Source organism: Panthera tigris, chromosome D2 (assembly GCF_018350195.1).
Source record: "Panthera tigris isolate Pti1 chromosome D2, P.tigris_Pti1_mat1.1, whole genome shotgun sequence".
NCBI classification, from domain to species: Eukaryota; Metazoa; Chordata; class Mammalia; order Carnivora; family Felidae; genus Panthera; species Panthera tigris.
The window spans coordinates 30,565,886-30,585,574 of record NC_056670.1 but is presented as its reverse complement, the minus strand read 5'-3'; the positions used below and the strand labels follow the sequence as shown (position 1 = coordinate 30,585,574).

Below are 19,689 nucleotides of genomic sequence, written 5' to 3'. Positions count from 1 at the left end.
CCCCCTCCCTCGCTCCAGCCTCGGGAGGCGAGGGGCAGCGGGCTGCCGGCTGCAGAGCGGGGCAGGCAGCAGCGCTGCGCGGGAGCCCGACCCCTGCCGGGCTCACTCTGGGCCCTGAGGGGGAGCGACACCCCGCGAAGGACCGGGCCCTGCGGGCGCACGCCCCTGCCCGCTTCCTGCCGGCCCCGGACTCGATCCGCTGAGCTCAGAGGTAGGGGCGCGGGCAGGCCGACCAACCCAGCGCCCGGAGACTTCCCCCCCTGCCCTGCCAGGTCGGAGGGGCCCGCTGTGCCCTTCCCCAGAGCCGGCAGGAGTGGGCAGCATGGAGGGTGAGTGAGCCCGGAGCTGGGGCTGAGGGTGGGCTCTGGTACTGACTCAGGAGCAGTGAGCCAAGGGAGGGCAAAGGGGCTGAGGTATCTGATCACTGACAGCTGTCCAGAGCCAGGCACTGTGACAATGTGTGTGTGACAGCAGCAGAAAGACACTGAGAGAGGGAGAGAGAAAGACCTAGAGTGCTCCGTACTGTGTGTGCGTCTATGTGTGTGCCAGAGACAGAGACAGAGAGACAGGGCGGGAGAAAGAGATCTGGTGCCTCTCTGTCCCTGTGTGCATGCACCCTGCCTCCTGCGTGGGCAGGGGGTCATTTGAAACCAGGTGAGCTCAGCTATTGACCTCAGTGGAATTGTCACCCACCGGCTTTGCTGGCTAGAAGCAGTGGGACTAGTGGGGGGGAGGGGGTGGCGATGGAATTCTAGACGAGACTTCTTCCATGCAGAGAGAATTTTTCTTTCTAGAAGAAAGGTGGATTTATGGACCTGACCCGCAGGACTCTGCAGGATAAGTCCCTGGTAGAAGACTGCTTGCTCCAACCTTACCAAGTGGGGGGTCCAGAGCCCCATCTCAGCCACGGTGGGCAAGGGAAACCATATTTAGACTAAGAGCCTAGAGGACTGAGGACTGGTCCGCTGGTTTGCTGGGTGTCTTTGGGGTGGTGCCTAAACCTCTCTGGGTCACTGGTTACCCATCTGGTTTTTTTTTTTTTTTTTTTAACATTTATTTTTGAGACAGGGAGAGACAGAGCATGAACAGGGGAGGGTCAGAGAGAGGGAGACACAGAATCTGAAACAGGCTCCAGGCTCTGAGCGGTCAGCACAGAGCCCGACGCGGGGCTCGAACTCACGGACCGTGAGATCATGACCTGAGCCGCAGTCGGCCGCTTAACCGACTGAGCCACCCAGGCGCCCCTTTACCCATCTGTTGAAGGGAGAAACTTACATTTAGCCGGCTTCACAGGGTGGGTGTAAGGGTAAAATAAGGCAAGACGCGTTGAACAAATTCATACCGGTAAGAGAGGCTACTTCAAGAGATCATAAAACCTTGAAATTCCAAGGAAATGATTGGACTGCAGGCAAGAAAGAAAAGAGAGTTTCACAGAATGTCTTGCGCCGCTGCACTTGCAGGGTTTGAAAAGCACACACACACACACAAAGATGCGGTGAGGAATGCATAACCCGAGATGAATCTGGAAGGTTGGCAGGATCCGCAAGCACAGTGTTAGCAAAACACCAAAGCTCGAGTGAAGAGAAGCCCGGGGAAATTAACAAAGGCAGAGCAAAGCGCTTTTGAAGGCTGAGTAAGGATAATAAGGAATTCGGCTCAGGGCTCGAGATAGGTGGTACAAGCTTAACGCACAAGGGAGGGCAGGCGGAGCAGGGCACAGGCAATTTTACTCCAAATGATAGAATAAAGAGCATAAGGAGGAAATTGAAACCCAAGACAGGTTGAGGGGAAGAAGGCATCGAAGCCCAGACAAGTGACATCCCAGGGACGTGGAGGCAGATGTAATCATTGCCTTAAAAGAAATTACAAAGGGTGAAAAAAATGCGAGAAAACTGAAGACGGGCAACTGTCCTGATTTTCAAAAAAGGAAGTAAAGGGAGATTTTTAAAAAAAAGAAAAGAAATCTCTAACCTGCTAAGATTAATACTGGCCTCTAAGAAAATGCCGAAATAGATTATCAAACACGTAGAGAAAACTTAGGAAACAATGAAGCAATTCTGAAGATCTCAGAATTTTGTCAAACGATGCCGTCCTGAACACTTACAAAGGTACATGCATGAGCTTTTTCATCGCAGTGCAAAACTGGAGACCATCTAGAGGCCCATAATTAAGTAAATTAAATGATGAAACACATCTGCCGTGGCATAGCATGTAGACATTAAGAACTGCATTGAGGATTGTATTTACAGGCATGAAAGTATGTTCCCTGCCCACTGTGAGTAATTTCATAAAAGTAGGTTTTAGAACCCACGTAGAGTACGATCCCCTTTATGCAAGATTACGTAGGCTTGTTATTGGCGATGTATGTAAAATGTCTGCAAAGAGATGGTCGCTAACATCTTCGTTTGGATTCCCCCGCTTCTGAAAGTGTACCCTAAGACAAGGGCTCAGCCACGGGGAGTTTCTCTGATGCTTGAAAGCGGATGTCAAGAGAGCAGAGTGGCGGGGGGCGCCTGGATGCCTCAGTCGGTTGAGCGTCTGACTTCGGCTCAGGTCATGATCTCACAGTTGGTGGGTTCGAGCCCCGCATCAGGCTCTGTGCTGAATGCTTGCTCAGAGCCTGGAGCCTGCTTCAGACTCTGTGTCTCCTTCTCTCTCTGCCCCTCACCCGCTCACGCTTTGCCTCTGTTTCTCAAAAATAAATAAATGTTAAAAAAAAATTAAAAAAAAAAAAGAGAGAGCAGGGTGGGAGAGGGAGAAAAGACAAGAAATTGGGTGCATGAACGAGCTGGGTTTAGCTGCGGGCACCTGAGGGCTCTGTCCCTCTCGGGACCCTCTGGGGAACGTGCAGAGAGCGGCCAAGATTTCCCCCACGTGAGATGGGAAGCTGGTGCTGTTTGCTCCTTTCCACTGGTTCTCCTCCTGCACTCCTAGAAGGTTCCTGTTCTTGGCTTCAAAGGAAGCAGAGCAGAGACACCCTCGGGCGCAGGCTTGGTGAGGTGCGGGAGGTGCCAGGAACGGTCCACCACAGCTGGACCTTCAGGCTGAAGGGGTCCACAGCAAGAGGCGTCACGGACACATTGGCCGCGGGGTTATCTCTGTGTGTGCGATTTCAGTGATGTTCACTCTCTTCTTTGATAGTTAGTGCTCAGGACTGTTTTATAAGAAGCGCATCATTGTTTTCTAAAAAAAAACGTTTTTTTTTTTTTCAAGAAGAAGGAAAATAATGTAGTACTCGTGAGTAGCCCAATATTAGTGTTGTTTAAAAGCAAATTGGACTGGGGGGGGGCTGGGGGGGCTCGATCAGTTGAGCCTCTGACTTCGGCTCAGGTCATGATCTCACGGTCTGTGGGTTCGAATCCCGCGTGCGCGGCTTGAACTCACACACCGTGAAATCATGACCTGAGCTGAAGTTGGTTGCTCAACCGACTCACCTACCCAGGTGCCCCCCAAATTTCTTCCTTCAGACTGGAACAAAGATGAGTTGCAGCATTTCGGCAGGACACAGCAAAGATCTTTCGTGAGAGCCCTGGAAACTGATGGAAAGATGTGGGAAGGGGCTGGAGGACTGATGACAGGGCTTTCATTAAAGGCTTCAGTGCAACGTAAGGGTCCCTCGGGCTCCCACTTGGACCTGACATTAAACAATTTAGAGGGAAATTGAAAGGCATCCTTATGAAATCTTTGGATAAGGACCACAAAACCCACATGGCAACAGACTGAAGATTTAAGGGTATCTCAACATGCAGATCGAAACCAAGAAAATGAAATGTAAATGTAAGTGAAATGCAAAGTCCTAAATTTCAGTCCAAAAAGTCCACTGTGTCCATTTACAATGAGGGAGCCCTGGCTTGTACTCCTGAGGACATTTACTGGACAGAATAAAGCGGACCGTCAGTAAGATGGGCCTAGAACCCCTTTCCCTGAAGAGCCCCTGGTTGTTCTGGTGGGACAAAGGTAGGGAGAGGGGGGTGATCCTGGGGACAGGGGCTCACTCTCGTTCCATGTGGCCCCAGGGATCGGAACTCGGACAGGTGGCGGCAAGATACATTAAGACGATTCAACTCAACCATCAGGAAGAACTTCCTAGCACTCAGAGCTGGCCTAGAAGCTAGCTCCTCACCACATCTCATTATCCAGCTTGGACTAGGGAGTGCTGATGGGAGCCTGAAGGGGGAATTCTTGGGTGGCTGGACCAAAAATATGGCCTGGAGGGGTCTCTGAGGGCCAAAAACCTTCTCCCAGGGCCTACAGATGGCCGCCGCCGTCTGCTAAGCTTCCTGCAGACTTGCTGGGGGCCAGCCGGGCAGTAACCCCCATCAGACTTCCCACTGGCCTTGGCCGTGGTGTTCCGTGCTCTAAGTCAGCAGAGCACAGCAAATCAGACCTATTCCCCACCCCCCCTTCCAGCCCAGCCCCCGTCTAGTGGCTTCCTTGGCACCCGTGGCAGCCTCCACGGCTGCCGCCTGGCCCGGGAGCCGTGTGGCCGAGGGAGGCCCCCGGGGCTGGGAGGAGGTACGCGTCCAGTGGCTGGAGGTGGGAGTACTGTGGAGAAGCGGCCCAGGCAGCGGAAGAAGGTCATTGGAGAGAGGAGAGGAGTCAGCCAGCTCATCTGCCTCCAGTGCACGACACAGAAACGTCTTGTCCGGGTGGCTTCTGCTTTTCCAGGCCCCCTGGAAACGCTGCCAGAGGCATTGTGCCCTGTGAGTTTTTGCAAAACACTTCACCGCCTTGGAGCTTCTCATCCCGCCGCGGAAGTGGGCAGGGAGACCACGTCACCTCCATTTAACAGACGATAAAATTGCGCTCAGGAGGTGCCGCTTGCCCTGGCTTGAGCTAAAGCAGGTCTGCTGGCTTCTGCACAAACGGCCCAGATTCTGGGGACACCTGGGGCTGCGGCCTCCATGGAGACCGGCTATCCGGCTTCATGCTGATGACCCTTGGCACCTTCCTGGCTTGTGAGGAGTGGAGAATGGGAGGGGTCTCAGCTGCCGCTGGGAGGCAGAGGCCAGGCAGATGCCTGTCTGTTTCTCCCAGGAGCCAGGGTCTGTCTGACGGCAGTCTGTCCTACTCCTACCAGTGAGTACTTCTCCAATCATTGTGTGGCCATTCCACTGCAAAGACCCCAGGTTATTAGAGCCAGGAGAGGCCTGGGTGAGCAGGTGCTCAACCCTGGCTTTAGAAATGAGGAAACTGTAGCACAGAGAGTGGAACTCACAAACACTGCTAATTTCTACCAGATCGACTTAGGATCCAAATGCAAAATAATTAAATTCAGTCTCTCCTCAAAAACCTTTTGCCACTCTCTCTTTAGTAACTAAAAATGCACCATTGGAGCTTTTTTTTTTTTTTTTCTGATTTAAGGTTTGACTCCCTTTGAAATGCAAACACCGAAAAGAGACACTGCACTTGAAGCTGTTATGAGTCATTTCCTCATCTGTGTGAACCAATTCATCAGGATTATTCCTGAAAGAAGATCATGCTAGAGAGAGCACATAAGGATCTTGGGACAGGGATGCTGAAGCTTCAGGTGGTGATGCCTGGTTGGGAAGTACTGGTGGGGGACGAATGGAAACCAAGGGAGTTAAGTGTTCACTCCCATTACTTCTCGATTGAGCTCAGGGTAGACTGGGTCTGGGTCCGGCCACTTGCGTGCCTGTTTCTTCAGGAAAGGTTTCAGATGATGCATGCATCGTGTCGGCTTTGCAGGTGTAGCCTGGGGAAGGCAGGGACCCCTTGGATCAAAGATCCCCAGTTGCTGCAAAGGGACACTGGAGATCTTAACAGGTGGCCGGATGATACCACGAGAAGAGGAGAAAATGATTGCAGGTGGCAGAACCAGATCAGGGGCTCAGGCTCAGCCTGGGTCACCTGGCTTCCTTGATGGACTCTGAATCCTCGAGCCAAGCAAAACTGCCTCCTTTGCTCCAAGAGCATGTCTCTGCTTCTGAGCTTTGATTTCCTATCTGTGCGATGAACAGTTCTTCCCTTGTCAGAGAGAGCTCGATGCTGTATCAAAAGTAGTTCGACAGTAATGGAAACGGTATATATCAGAGCCAATGGAATATAGCTAAAGCAGTGCTTAGAGGAAAATTGATAGCCTTCAGGACCTATATTAATTGCCACCATTTATTAATTGTCTGCATGTTCTGTGCCCTGTGCCTGATAGTGGGGATCTTTCTGAGATGGAACAGGCATTGTTTCTGTCCCTAAGGCATTTCTAGCTTCGTGGAAGAAAAAACATTTCTGCACATAGCTGATAGAGGAAACTGAATGTGACCAGTGCTACAGGTAGACCCTGGGGAAGAAATCAGAGAACCCAGAAAGGATGCTCCTGGCCATATGCTTAGCCTTACCCAGAGCGAGAGAGAGGAAAGTCCCTTCCCTTTCTGCTCTCCCTGTAAATTCCTTCTACCCTTATATTCTAAGGTCTGAAATTCCTTTAAATGAGCTGGGAGTATAGGCTTAATATGTGAGTAAAGAGCAGCTCAGTGTCGTCAATTGTCACCGAGAGGTAAACGATTTGCATCAGAACCTTCTTTCCGGAATCTAGCTTTTGAATGAGTAAAACAGAGAAATCTGGAGGGCTCCAGGAGGAAGTGAGGAGAGATGAAAGGATTCCAGAGTAGAAGGGAAAGTGCAAAAAGAGGCTGGTTTGGCTCCTTCAGCTGCTATAGGAACCCTTCAGTCCTCAGCCTTGGCCTTTGCCAACCCAAAGGATTCTTGGGAGGCCTACCTGCTCTTACTCACCAAGAAGGAGCCAGACTTGGGGCACCTGGGTGGCTCAGTCGGTTGAGCGTCCAACTTTGGCTCAGGTCATGATCTCGCAGTCTGTGAGTTCGAGCCCTGCTTCGGGCTCTGTGCTGAAAGCTCAGAGCCTGGAGCCTGCTTCCAATTCTGTGTCTCCCTCTCGGCCCCTCCCCTGCTCATGCTCTGTCTCTCTCACTCTGAAAAATGAATAAATGTTTTAAAAAAATGTTTTTTTAAAAAGAAGGGCCAGACTTGCAAGATCTGTGTTGCTGCAGTGGGTGCCTGGGATGTGGTGGGCTTTAGCTCAGCTGCCAGGAGGGACAGAAATGAAGTCACAGGTCTCAGGAAGCCTCCTTCCTCAGCAGTCATCGCCTGACACACCCACCCTTCACTCCCCTGTGCGGCCCCAACACAGGGCTTGCCCAGGCTGGTCTCCTTGGGAACAAACCCAAATCAACTGGGACCTCGCTATAACCCCTTTGTCCCCTGCAGCTGCCTGCCAGATAGCTGATATAGTCAAGACACAGCCCTTAGGTCTATGAAACCCTTTAGCATTTACTCTGATATCTTACTGAACCTGGGAACAACCCCCTGAGGTCGGGAGTCCAAGAAGCCCAGGCCATCTGCCTTTGAAAGCCACAGAGAACACAGGGAAGTGAAGTGGGTCCCCCCAGTTCACAGAGGCGTACCAAGGGGTGGTGTACAGGATTAAGCTCCCCCATCAGCGGTCCTCAAACATCCCCAAACTAAACATACCTCCTTGTAAAAACTGGGCAAAAGCAGCTTTAAGAGAAGTTCCCAAGCTTCGCCTTCAAATCAAATTCCCACACACACCCCCACGAGCCCCTCTTCCAGGCAAGTTTTGGAGTGACCACCCCTGGGCCAATTCTCAAGGCCATGTTTTCGGACTCCCAGGTCAATGTCCTCTCCCGTCTGCACCGGCAAAGACTTCATGGAAGATGGCATGCCCTGGTAGAGGAAGCATAGGGAGGGCTGATATCTAATCTGGGGAGGAGGAACCTTGGGGCTCTGTCCCTACCCCTTCCAACTGTTCCTGGGGTTTTGAAACCTGGACTCCACAGATTCCAAGGAGGCTCAAAGATGATCAACTTTGATGTCCTCGTATTAGTCAAGACGTTGAGCTACAAGCAACAGGAACGGTCTCTGGCTAACTTAATCATCAATGGGAACGCATTGGAAGAGTGGGGCTAGTTCATCCAACAGAAGGAGAAGCTGTGTTAATAGGATCCAGAGTCAAGTCCAAAGCAGAAAAGGTCTGATTGGCCATCCGTTGGCCAGGGGCGAGTGCAGACACCCGACTGACAGTCCCTCTAAGGTTTCACGCAGAGAGGGCTTACTCCCCAAGACGAGAAGGGGTAAGGGGTGCAAGGTGAGCCACAGCCCCACACGCCCACCACTCCCCTGAAAGTGTGTGGATGATCGAGGGCACTTCTGGAGCTTTCAAAGACGGTGAGTTCTATCGGGACAGGAATCATTTCTTGGTATATCAGGACAAAGCACTAGGGAAGCATCTGTAAAATGAATTCAAATGCACCAGGGTCTCAAAGAGTTTGGTGAGTCCCACAGTGTGACGCACTGACCAGAAGCGCCTTGAAAGCGCGGACCGTGATGAACGTCAATGGTTCGCAAATTCGTAACACGTGAAAAATCACCAGGGGAGCTTTTTAAGAAAAACGCCAGTGCTTGGACCCCATTCCCAGAGATTCTGATTCATTCGGAGGCAGTGCTGTAGTGTTAAAAGCCAGGTGATTTTGATTTGAGTCAGAGGTTAGAACCACAGGTGTAATCGGTTTAAAATCACATTGAGGGGCGCCTGGGTGGCTCAGTCGGTTAAGCGTCCGACTTCAGCTCAGGTCACGATTTCGCGGTCCGTGAGTTCGAGCCCCGCGTCGGGCTCTGGGCTGATGGCTCAGAGCCTGGAGCCTGCTTCCGATTCTGTGTCTCCCTCTCTCTCTCTGCCCCTCCCCCGTTCATGCTCTATCTCTCTCTGTCTCAAAAATAAAATGTTAAAAAAATAATAAAAAAAATTTAAAAAAAATTAAAATCACATTGAAAAATCAGAGCTTCTTCCTGATGGCAAAGGTCAAACTGCAAGTTAGTGAAAAGGAAAATAAAAAGCACTTGAAACATCCCTGTGGACAAACACTATTTTTTTTTTTTTGTCATTCGTACACACACACATGCACACCTTTTTACACGGAATGCAGATTTGTCATAGATATTATTTTGTAGCTACTACAACCCGTGGTCGCTATTTCCCCCCACACCATTAGATCTTGTTCCCTAGGATAAGTCCCTAGAGCTGGAACGGGCCGGATCCTGGAGCAAGTCCTCTGCAGGGTGCCGGATGGACGTGCCCCACTGTGAAGGTTGAGCTGCCGTGTGCCCTCCCCCTCCCCCCACCTACCCTCAGCCACTCTCTGGCCATCACCGAGCACTTTCCTTCCCCACCATCCTGCCTGATGAGAAGGGTGTTCTTTAAAACCACACTTGTTTGATCACAAACGAATTGCAACTCTTCGTCTCATGTGTTCAGCAGCCATTTGTGCCGTTTTGTGTCGTATTCTTCAGCAGGTCCCCGGAGCCTCCCGGCCCAGGTCATGTTCACCCAGGAGGGTCTCAGGAAGGGCTGTTGGATGGTGAGCCCCAGGTCTCCAGTGAGGGACGAAGCTCCCACGCGGTGCCAGGACGGATCGGCAGGTGGCGATAACGATGACGTTCCCAGAGGGGACCGCCGTGGACTCAGGGAAACAAATACCCAGCCTGGTTCTGTGCTCAAGGCATTCGTTGTGGTGGTGTTTGCTCCCTCGCACATCTCTCAGGCTTTGCGGGGTGGCCCAGACCAAGAAGATTATGAGGATCTCGTCCTCACATCCACGGTGTAACTTCCCACTGTCAACACTACCGATCACAGAGCTAAGGCGTGGGGTGAGCCATGTGCCCAGCAGTGCGCCCAGGTCCTTTTACTCGTTATTTTACTGACTCACCACACCTCCTTTCGGTACGTGTGAGCTTACCTCCATTTCACCAGAGAGAACTCTGGTTCCCAGGGTGGCGACGTGACCTGCGCTAGGTCATAGCCAGGCGTCGTGTGTCGCGATTTTCAAGATGGTAATGCTGAGTCCCCACAGGGGTGAGGCGGTGTTCCCGTCCTTCGGGGCTGCTGTAACAAAATACCACAGGGCGGGGCGCTGAGAAACCCCGGAAACCCATCTCTCCGTTCTGGAGGCAAGGAAGTCTAAGGTCAAGGCGCAGATTCGGTGTCTGGTGAGGGCCCGCTTCTTGGTTCACAGACAGCCGTCTTCCCGCTGTGTCCTCACATGCTGGAAGGGAGGAGGGAGCTCGCTGGGGTCTCTTTACAAGTCACTAATTCCATTCATGACAGCTGCCCAGCGTGATCTCATCACACCCCAAAGGCTCCACCTCCAAATCTCATCACATTGGGGATTAGGCTTCAGCTTGTGAATTTTGAGGAGACACAAATATCCAGCCTGTTGCCTGAAGTCACCGGGAAGAAGGTGGGGAGGAGGGCTGGGACTTTCCAGTCTGTGTGTGTCCACTATCTCCAGGGTCTTCGGTCCAAGTCCTTTAAATCTGTGGTTCTCAGACTAGACTGCATCGGAATCGCCTGGAGGAATGTGTTAAAACAGCTGCGCCTCTCGGTCCCCAGGGTTTCTGGCTCCCTAGATCAGAGGTGAGGCCTGAGAATTTGCATTTCTAACGAGTTCCAAGCTAATGCTGACGCTGCTGGCCCGGACCGCACATGGAGCACCAGCTTACCCCCATCTTCTCTCTGGCCCTGGGCTTGCTCTCTGCGATTATCAGAATGCCTTGGAGGCAACCCTTATTATATCCTGAGACCTCCAGGAAGCTCCCCCAGTAGGGGAATGCTTTAATTGGGCTCAGCGGAAGAGATTTTCACAGGCTTTAACGTATCCACATTGTAAATATACAATGTATACAAGGATAATGTATCCACTGGGCAGATCCCAGAAAGGACAAGTCCAGGGTGCTAATGAGGTCTCTGGCTGCTGGCCTGGCTCAGCTGGGGTGGGAGGCCTGGCTGCTCCTCAACCCAGGGGAGTTGTCAGGAATCCTTCCTCTTTGAGAAAGGATCATCCTGCAATGCCGGAAGCTGCACGAATAGTAGAGACGGATGCCCCGCTCAGCCAAGGGTCTAGAGATGGGCAGGGTCGCTCCCGGGCGCCTCCCAGGGACAGACTGCAGAATATGAGCTCACTTAGCAGTTTTCTGAGGCTCGAGGGAAGGGCAGAGGACAGACAGCCTGGAGTCTACCCATGCACATCCACGGATTTCTTCGAGTCATGGGGACCGGTTCAGAGCTGACCTGGTGCTCCGGAGGGGTGAGCTGCCTGGAGAGGCTCCCAACAGACACTGGGATGGGGGTTCCTTCCAGAGGAGCCTGTGAAGGCCTTCCGACACCAACAATGCCAGCTTATAGCAGGACCCTATCACCTGGTGTCAGAATCCACCTTTCCTTCCTTTTCCCCTCATACAAATATTTATTCATTCAACAGGCATTTATTGAACCATTTACTATGGGCAGGCACTGCAGAGATGCTGGGGCTATGGCTACTAACTGACTTCCAAGGGTGGGGGGAAAAACCCAGTAAACGTGAAAACAAATCAAATATTGACAGATGGAGGAAAATAAATAAGATTCTACGAGAGAAAATAAATGGGGGGGGGGGGCACCTGCCTGAAACAGAGTGATCGGGTTGGGCTTCTCGGAGAAGACGGCCTTTAAGCCGAGGGCTAAAGAAGGGGGAGGAGGCAGGAGCGACAAAGCATAGTGGGCAAAGGGGGATGTGGCAGGGAAGCGAGGTCAGAGATGGCAACAGGAAATCAGACCGCAGAGCGTTTGGGAGGCCAAGTAAAGAGTTTGGATCGTATCTGAAAGACAATGAGGGTTCCGCGATAATCCTTAGTGGATTCTGCCGAAAATATTGCTGAAAAGCGGACGGGACCCGACAGTGGAGGGATCAGGATGATGGTCAAGCTTGGCATTAACAAAGAGACCACAAGTGTGCGTTGGTGGTTTAGTGGTGAGCATAGCTGCCTTCCCAAAAAAAGCCCACGAGACACAATCTGATTGAGCCCTCAGATCTAATTGTCAATTACAGGAAATACAGCGGACAGAGTAAAACATGTAAAAATGACATCACAAGGGAGCACTCAGCAAAATCCAGCCTGTGAGAAATTCTACAAATGGCTCACTCAATTATACGACAAAGTGTAGGGGGAGAGAGGCAGAGGAGAACCTAGAAACTAAGAGATTCACCGCCACGTCAACCAAATGCAACATGGAGGTGGCAGTCGAGTTTACAGTGATGGACCTTAATGAATCACATTTGCAACGTCACATTACCGTCCCTCCTACTGAGTGGTAGAAACCATTTCTCCTGCAGCTTGAATCTGGGCTGACTCTGTGACGTGCGTTGGCCAACTGATGGTGGCAGAAATAATGACGTGAAAATTCTGGAGCCTAGGTCTTAAGAAGTCTGTAGCTTCTCCTCTTGCTGGCTCGGAAGCCTATGGCCACCAAGCTGTAAAGAAGCCCCATCTAGCCTCCTGGAGGATGACAGGGCACGTGGAGGAGAATGAAGACACCCCAGCCAAGAGCTGGCACTAACCACCAGCCGCATGAGGGAGGCCATCTTGGGCCTCCCAGCTCTGGTCAAGCCATCAGGTGACCACAGCTGTATGGGTGATCCCCAGAGAACCTGAAGAAGGGCCACCCAGATTGCCAAGCTCCAGTGCCACACCACTAAACTTTGGGGTGGTTTGCCACATAATTACAGGTAACAAGAATCTTGTTTGGATCTTCACTCGAGCAAACCAACGATTTTAAAAAGCACATAACAGGGGTGCCTAGAGGGCTCCGTCAGAAGAGCATGCAACTCTTGATATCCGGGTCGTGAGTTCGAGCCCCGTGTTGGGTGTACAGATTGCAGCAAATAAACAATGTTTAAAAAAAGTATGTAACAATCAGGGAATTTGAGTACTGGATGCTGGGTAACTGATAATATTAGACATAACGGTCAATTTTGTTGGGTATCATAATGATACTGTGGTTATGTGGGTTGTTGTTTTTTTGTTGTTGTTTTTTTTTTTTTTTAGTCCTACTTTTTAGCAATACAAACTGGAAATGTTTGTGGATGAAAGGAAGTGATGTGATATTCCAAAGAGAGGTGGGGCTATGGGTGAAACAAGATTAGCCTTGAGTTGCCCATTGTCGGAGGTGGAGGATGTACACATGGCAGTTCCTTATACTCTACTCCCTTGTAATGGTTCCCTGAGCTATACGCTCTTGTGTGCACTCACTATAATGTTCTCTCTTGTGCATGTCTGACATCTTCCATATTAAAATAAAGATGCTTGGATGCAACTGGACGCCCTGGAATGCCTCAGCAGGGGGTATCACCTCCTCCTCTCATCGTGCACCTGAGGTTTGCAGCGTCTCCACCCCCACCCCCACCCTGAGTGCCCCTGATACACCTGCTGGTCCCTCCAGCCCTGGTCACGCCAGCTCACTGGCCCTTAAGCGTCTCTAGCCTCCAGATCCCAAGCCTCCGTGGGGTCTCCAGGCTAGTGGCTGAGCTCTGGATGTGACAGAAGACTCCCCAAAGACTCTTCGTCCCCTGGAACAGACCACATTCAGTCCCAGAGGAAGGCAGGAGGAGAGTTTATGAGACAACATCATGAGTCACCACATCTAATGGCTTCCCAGAGGAGCTGTGGTTGGACACCGAACTGCTCCTTCCCAAAGGTGGCTGGAGAAGCACATGCCAAAGCCTGAAACTGACTCAGAGACACACAGAGAAGGACCACCTCTGCTGCATACGCCTGAGCCACCTTGAGAATGTCACAGAACCCCTCTGATCTCAGTTCTCCCATTTCAAATGGGGCTAATACCTAACATGTTTACCTCGTGGGGTGATTGGGAGGGTTCGATAAAATAACACATATGGAAGTGCTTTGTTAGACGCTGTGCCAGTGAAGCAGCTGATGCCACGATGGGACAGAGTGAAGGAGGCAGGGTAGCCTTGGCTTTCGGTGGTCTTCTGGTAAATTTAATGTGTGCCTTTGCTCTTACCCTGGTTCAGAGTCCTCTTTTTCTGTCCCTTTGTCTACTGCCTTCTTGCCTTTCCCAGCTAAAGTTCTGTAGAGGCGATGCGGAGGGACAACAGAGATTCCGAGGGTATAATAGTCAGGGTCCCAGGAGAAAACAGGCGGTTGACTCAGAAAGTGTTTATCTGAAGAGGTTAATAGGGGGCATTTATGGGGGGTGGGAGGGGAGGTAAGAGAACCAGCAGGGATGGACGAGCACCCAGGACTGGCGATCCCAGGGAGCTGTCAGTGCAAGGAGAGAAAATAGTGTCACTGTGGCCCTCAAAGAGCTAGAGCCATGGAAGAGGGTCACCTGGTAGGAGCTGTATCCGTAAAGACAGCCCTACAGGCAGAACTGGGCCAGGCATGGAGGGGGTCGGGAGATGAGTAACCTGCCTTCTGTCTTCTCCAGTCCTTCAATCTCCTTCAGTGCTTCCCATTGGCTGAACCTGGTCGGACACCAGAGGGCAAGGGAAACTGGCCGATGTAGTCCTTAGAGGTCAGCCTCTGGGGCAGACAGCGGGGCTAAGAAGGATGGAGCCCAGATGGGGCAGAGGCGGGGGAGTTGGATGGGAATGGAGGAGAGCCAACATCGGGGAGTGAGCTGTGGACGAGACAAGGTCGGGGTATGAGATGAGGGTTTGGGTGCTGTGGGTCGAAAGCGAATCCGGTTGCAACTGGAGTTGAACACACGATCGGGCGCGGTAGGGCATGGTCGGGATTGGAAGCATGGAAGGGTCTCACCCAATGGCAAGGAGTCAGTCAGCCCTTCTTTGCCAAGGCTCCTGACCTGTATGCTCCTTTGCTTCTAGGGGAGCCCGCCCAGCCTCCCAACAGCAGCTGGCCCCCAAGCCAGAATGGGAGTAATGCCAAGGCCACCCTGGCTGCAAACCTCACCTTCTCCTCCTACTACCAGCACTCCTCACCGGTGGCAGCTATGTTCATTGTGGCCTATGTGCTCATCTTCCTCCTGTGCATGGTGGGCAACGCTCTGGTCTGCTTCATCGTGCTCACGAACCGGCACATGCGCACCGTCACCAACATGTTCATCCTCAACCTGGCTGTCAGCGACCTGCTGGTGGGCATCTTCTGTATGCCCACCACTCTCGTGGACAACCTCATCACTGGTGAGTGGAGGCAGCAGAGGCAGTGAGAGTCCCCTTCGCCCCCGAAAGCGTGGTTGGCTCGGTCTCTTGGCCAAGATGTCATTGCCTCAAACTTAAGACAGTCTTGTGGCTGAGGGATTCGGTTAGAAATAACAGATACAATGAGTTAATTATTCTCTTTGTTCCAGGCATTGTATGACCTACTCTTCCTGCATTACCTTCATGAATCCTTAGAGCAATCCAATGAGCAATCCAATGAGCGTCCCACAAAATCCTGATTTTGGGGACGGGGAAATTGATGCCCAGAGTGATTAAGGGACATGTGTGTTGTTACCCAGCTAAGTGTCAAGTCCCATGGCCTCATGCCCATATTTCTAACCCGTGTTACTGTAGCTCCCCTGGGCAGGACTAGAACCAGTGGGAAGAAGTCGTAGGGGGGCAGGTTCCCTCTGAATAAGAAACTAATAATCCCCACTTATTTGAGTTGTTCTCCAACGAAAGAGAGTTCTGTCTGACAGGTAGTGAACTGCCTGTCACTGGAAGTGTCCAAGTAGAGACGGGCTGGCCATTTAGCAGTGACTTGGTAGAAGGGATTCAGGCAGAACTAGACCACCGAACCTCTAAATTCCTACCTGTCCATCTTCCAAATGTCAGAGGGATCACACTGTTGTCTAGTCTCTCCCACGTGATTTGCCTGCCTTGTTTCAGAATTAGGCTCCACACACCCTGAGACTCTACATGGGGAAGGACTAGTTTCCAGGGCCATGGAGACATCTAGAGATCTGAGCTCATAGGCCCTGAGCTCGGGGCTCCTGAGCCCAGATCCAGAGCCTGAAAAGCCCCAACCAGGGGCTTACCAGTGACTGACCCGACTTGGGGAATCACAGCCTGTGTTTCTGTAGGTTTCAGGACCCGAGTAGTAGAGCCAGGGCAAACAATTTCCCCTCAGCTGCACTGGCTCAGCCTGGTGGGCCCTTCACTCACTGCTGGATCTCGAGTTCTTTCACAGCTGCTGAACATAAACTGCTCATCCTTCTCCTTCCTGGCACACCTAGACCCACAGGCATGCGTGCACGCACACACATGTACAGGTGCACACACATACAGGCACACACAAGCAGCAAGCACAGTGATAAGGCAAAGTCACTAGCTGGGTAAGGTGGTGTCTTCCAGTCCTTTTCACATGCCTCAATTTTAAAAATTGTTGGAATGACCCATTCAGTGTGGAGCCTGCTTAGAATTCTCTCACGTGCTCAAAAAAAAAAAAAAAGAAAAAGAAAAAAAAGAAAAGAAAAGAAAAAAAGATTGCCTCTCTAATGGTGAGAACCGGCCATGGTAGTTTGGACTGTTCGGACTGGTCAGTTCCTCATTTCTGGAAGTGTGTAAGCAGATGAGAGGATGACCACCACCACCAGGACATGGAGGAAAGATCCGAGCCACCGTGAGGACTGGTCTAAATGGCCCAAGGTGTCTGGCTTTTTGTGGATGAGGCACTCGCTCTGTCATGGGCTCTGTCATTGCAGGGTGGCCCTTTGACAACGCCACGTGCAAGATGAGCGGCTTGGTGCAGGGCATGTCTGTGTCGGCTTCCGTGTTCACGCTGGTGGCCATTGCTGTGGAAAGGTGAGAGGGTTCCCGGCTGGGTTCTCCCCGCCTGACAGAGGCCCGGCACTAGGAAGAGCCTCTGTCTCCATGGTTGGGCATGACCATTCAGCCTGGGGCTGAATCGTGAGCCATAAAGGGAAGGGTTGTGGGGCTGTCTGCCCTCTATACTGGGGGGACCTGCAGAGAATTCCACCTCCTTCTGGAAGGCCCGGAGGCAGCTCCTGCCGAGGTTTAATAGGGATTCCTGGGTCCTATGAGAGCTTGAGGGCAGGCCTCGTTTCCTAAGCCGTGACTCCTGCCACTCATGAGAATGAGCCAGGAAAGCCAGTTTCCGAGGGCAGGGGGCTCAGTGTGCTCCTGCTCCTTCACTCCCCCTCCACGCCCCCCTTGCTGTTCCCTGGCAGCCCAGGCCTTACCACTTCCCCATGTCCACACTACCAGAAGCTACTTCTGGTCTCTTTCAGCCTCAGATTCCATCAGAGTCTCTCATAAGCATGGGCCCGCTAACAGAAGGGAGCCAGGGGCCAAGGAAGCTTTGCAAGCAATAAAACCCAAATTCATGCAACAGGTCCTTCTCCCTCCTCCACCTCAGTGAGCCCTTGCACTAAGGGTTCATCTGGGCACTTTTGCCCAGAGCACGGGAGGCAGGCAAGGACACTGGCCAAGATGACATGGGGACAGCCTGTCACGTAGACTCCACACCTGAACTCCCAAGGTTTTCTGGAGAATCTGTAAACAGCTAAAAGTGTTCTTTGATGCACCTACCTAATCAGCCTACTCAAGGACAGAATGTGCAGGCTGATCACTTTGCTAGCTGCCAGCTAATCAGTTTAACCCCCCGCGCCCCCCCACCAAGTGCACAGAAAGGATTGTTTCCCACTGCAGGCAGTTCCGTTCCCCCTCCCGTCCTCCTTGCCTTTGTTCCTTGACTACTCAGCGGGGAGCTGACTCCCTCTCAGGTGAGAAATCAGCTTGCTTGCAAACGAACCTAGATCTACTGCGGGAGCTGCTCTTGGAAGCTGCCCACGGTGCGGTGCGAGGATGCACGTGGCGTGCCCACACGCCCCAGCCCCCAGCCCCGACCAGGGCAGCCCTCGCCCCTGGCACAGGGGCCCCTGGGACCCGTCCCGAGCCCGCCTCTTTCCCCCCTCCCCGCAGGTTCCGCTGCATCGTGCACCCTTTCCGCGAGAAGCTGACCCTGCGCAAGGCGCTGGTCACCATCGCGGTCATCTGGGCCCTGGCCCTGCTCATCATGTGCCCCTCGGCCATCACGCTGACCGTCACGCGCGAGGAGCACCACTTCATGGTGGACGCCCGCAACCGCTCCTACCCGCTCTACTCGTGCTGGGAGGCCTGGCCCGAGAAGGGCATGCGCAGGGTCTACACCACCGTGCTCTTCTCGCACATCTACCTGGCGCCCCTGGCGCTCATCGTGCTCATGTACGCCCGCATCGCCCGCAAGCTCTGCAAGGCCTCGGGGCCCGCGCGGGCCGGCGGGGAGGCGGTGGCGCCCGAGGGCCGCCCGGGGGCCCGGCGCAGGGCCAGGGTGGTGCACATGCTGGTCATGGTGGCGCTGGTCTTCACGCTGTCCTGGCTGCCGCTCTGGGCCCTGCTGCTGCTCATCGACTACGGCCAGCTGAGCGAGCCGCAGCTGCACCTGGTCACCGTCTACGCCTTCCCCTTCGCCCACTGGCTGGCCTTCTTCAACAGCAGCGCCAACCCCATCATCTACGGCTACTTCAACGAGAACTTCCGCCGCGGCTTCCAGGCCGCCTTCCGCGCCCGCCTCTGCCCGCCGCAGTGGGCGAGCCCCAGGGAGGCCTACTCGGAGCGGCCGGGCGGGCTCCTGCGCGCGCCGGTCTCCGTGGAGGTGCAGCCCAGCGACTCGGGCCTGCCCTCCGAGTCCGGCCAGAGCAGCGGGACGCCCCGGCCCGGCCGCCTCCCGCTGCGCGGTGGCCGGGTGGCCCACCACGGCTTGGCCCAAGCCGGGGAGCGTCCCGGCTGCCCCCACCTGCCCCTCACCATACCAGCGTGGGATATCTGAGTGGCATGGGGAGGGCGGGCCCTTGAACCTGGGGGCCCCGACGGGACATGGGAGGCCAGGACGGGACTGCAATCGGGTGTGGTGTCGGGAGACGGTGCCTGGCGCCTCGCTGTCACATACAAGGCGGTGGCAGCTAGCGGTACCTCCTCTACCGCCTTCCCCCTGGCGGGGCGGGAGCTAACGTGGGCTCCACCGCACCCTTCCTTGCGGCGGCCCCGCGCACACCCGGCTCCCCGAATCCTCGCGAGACTTTGGGACTAGGTTTTCTGGTCTCCGCTTCTCCAGATGCGAAACTGAGGACCAGAGAGGAGGCGTGCCTAGCCGGGGCTCTCAGCTGGAACTCTCACAGGAGCCCCCACTCCAGCGCCTGTATGGGCATCTCCAGCTGCCTCCACAAGGGCCCCCGAAGGCGGGGCGCAGTGAAATGGGTACATCCTACTTACGCAGCTGGGAAGGATGGGAAAGCGAAGTTGCTCTGTCCATTCGATGCTTTGTGTCCATGTCCTGGAGTCCCTTATGTGTGACGGAAGCCACTCGGCCTCACCCTTTCCAGGAGAACCTGCTGTGCCCTTCCTGCCAACTCTGTGTAGGTTTGTCTTGTTTGTTCCAAGAGGTGTTCCGGGCCCTTCTCTTCTCCCCACTGTGCTTCAAGGGGACATCGCGTCCGGGCAGCTGCAGAAGGAGTGTCAGTTGCAGACACTCTGGGTCTTGCCCTTCGGGTCCTCACCCAGAGAAAACAGGAGGGCTCTCCACCATCACCCAGGCAAGAACTTACAAGGCGACAGGCAGCTGCAAGGCCACAGGGAGGCCTTGGTTTATTTATTCGTGGAGCGGAGGAAGGGAGAGCACCGGACCTGCTTGCAGCTTTTGGAAAGACATCAGCCCACCGGAGCTGCGAGCGCAAAGCCTTCGCAGGGCCCTGCTTCTCTGGTTCCTCGGGGCTCTGAAGGGAGATAGGTCAATCAAAGCTGGGGTGGCCTTTGGGGCCTCCTGGAGGACACACACTAACCCCCCTGGCACAGATAACTTGTC

General features: G+C 53.5%; 1 protein-coding gene across 2 annotated transcripts; it reads left to right on the top strand.

The window, feature by feature from the left end:
* The first annotated feature begins 124 nt into the window (after positions 1–124).
* On the top strand, positions 125–19,215 carry NPFFR1 (neuropeptide FF receptor 1). 2 transcript variants are annotated; one of them, XM_042960453.1, is made up of 5 exons: positions 125–329; positions 14,315–14,401; positions 14,715–15,029; positions 16,532–16,631; positions 17,772–19,215. In XM_042960453.1, exons 3-5 carry the CDS (start codon positions 14,840–14,842, stop codon positions 18,655–18,657), a joined length of 1,176 nt encoding a protein of 391 aa, XP_042816387.1. In that variant the 5' UTR covers positions 125–329; positions 14,315–14,401; positions 14,715–14,839; the 3' UTR covers positions 18,658–19,215. The 2 variants fall into 2 exon arrangements, with proteins under 2 accessions (XP_042816387.1, XP_042816386.1); XM_042960452.1 differs by lacking the exon at positions 14,315–14,401.
* The last annotated feature ends 474 nt before the right edge of the window (positions 19,216–19,689 follow it).

Excerpts from the sequence above, each read along its gene's own strand:
- NPFFR1 (XM_042960452.1), top strand. Across the intron at positions 15,030-16,531 it reads CGTGGACAACCTCATCACTG|GGTGGCCCTTTGACAACGCC; the intron begins GTGAGTGGAGGC and ends CTGTCATTGCAG. Across the intron at positions 16,632-17,771 it reads GTGGCCATTGCTGTGGAAAG|GTTCCGCTGCATCGTGCACC; the intron begins GTGAGAGGGTTC and ends CCCTCCCCGCAG.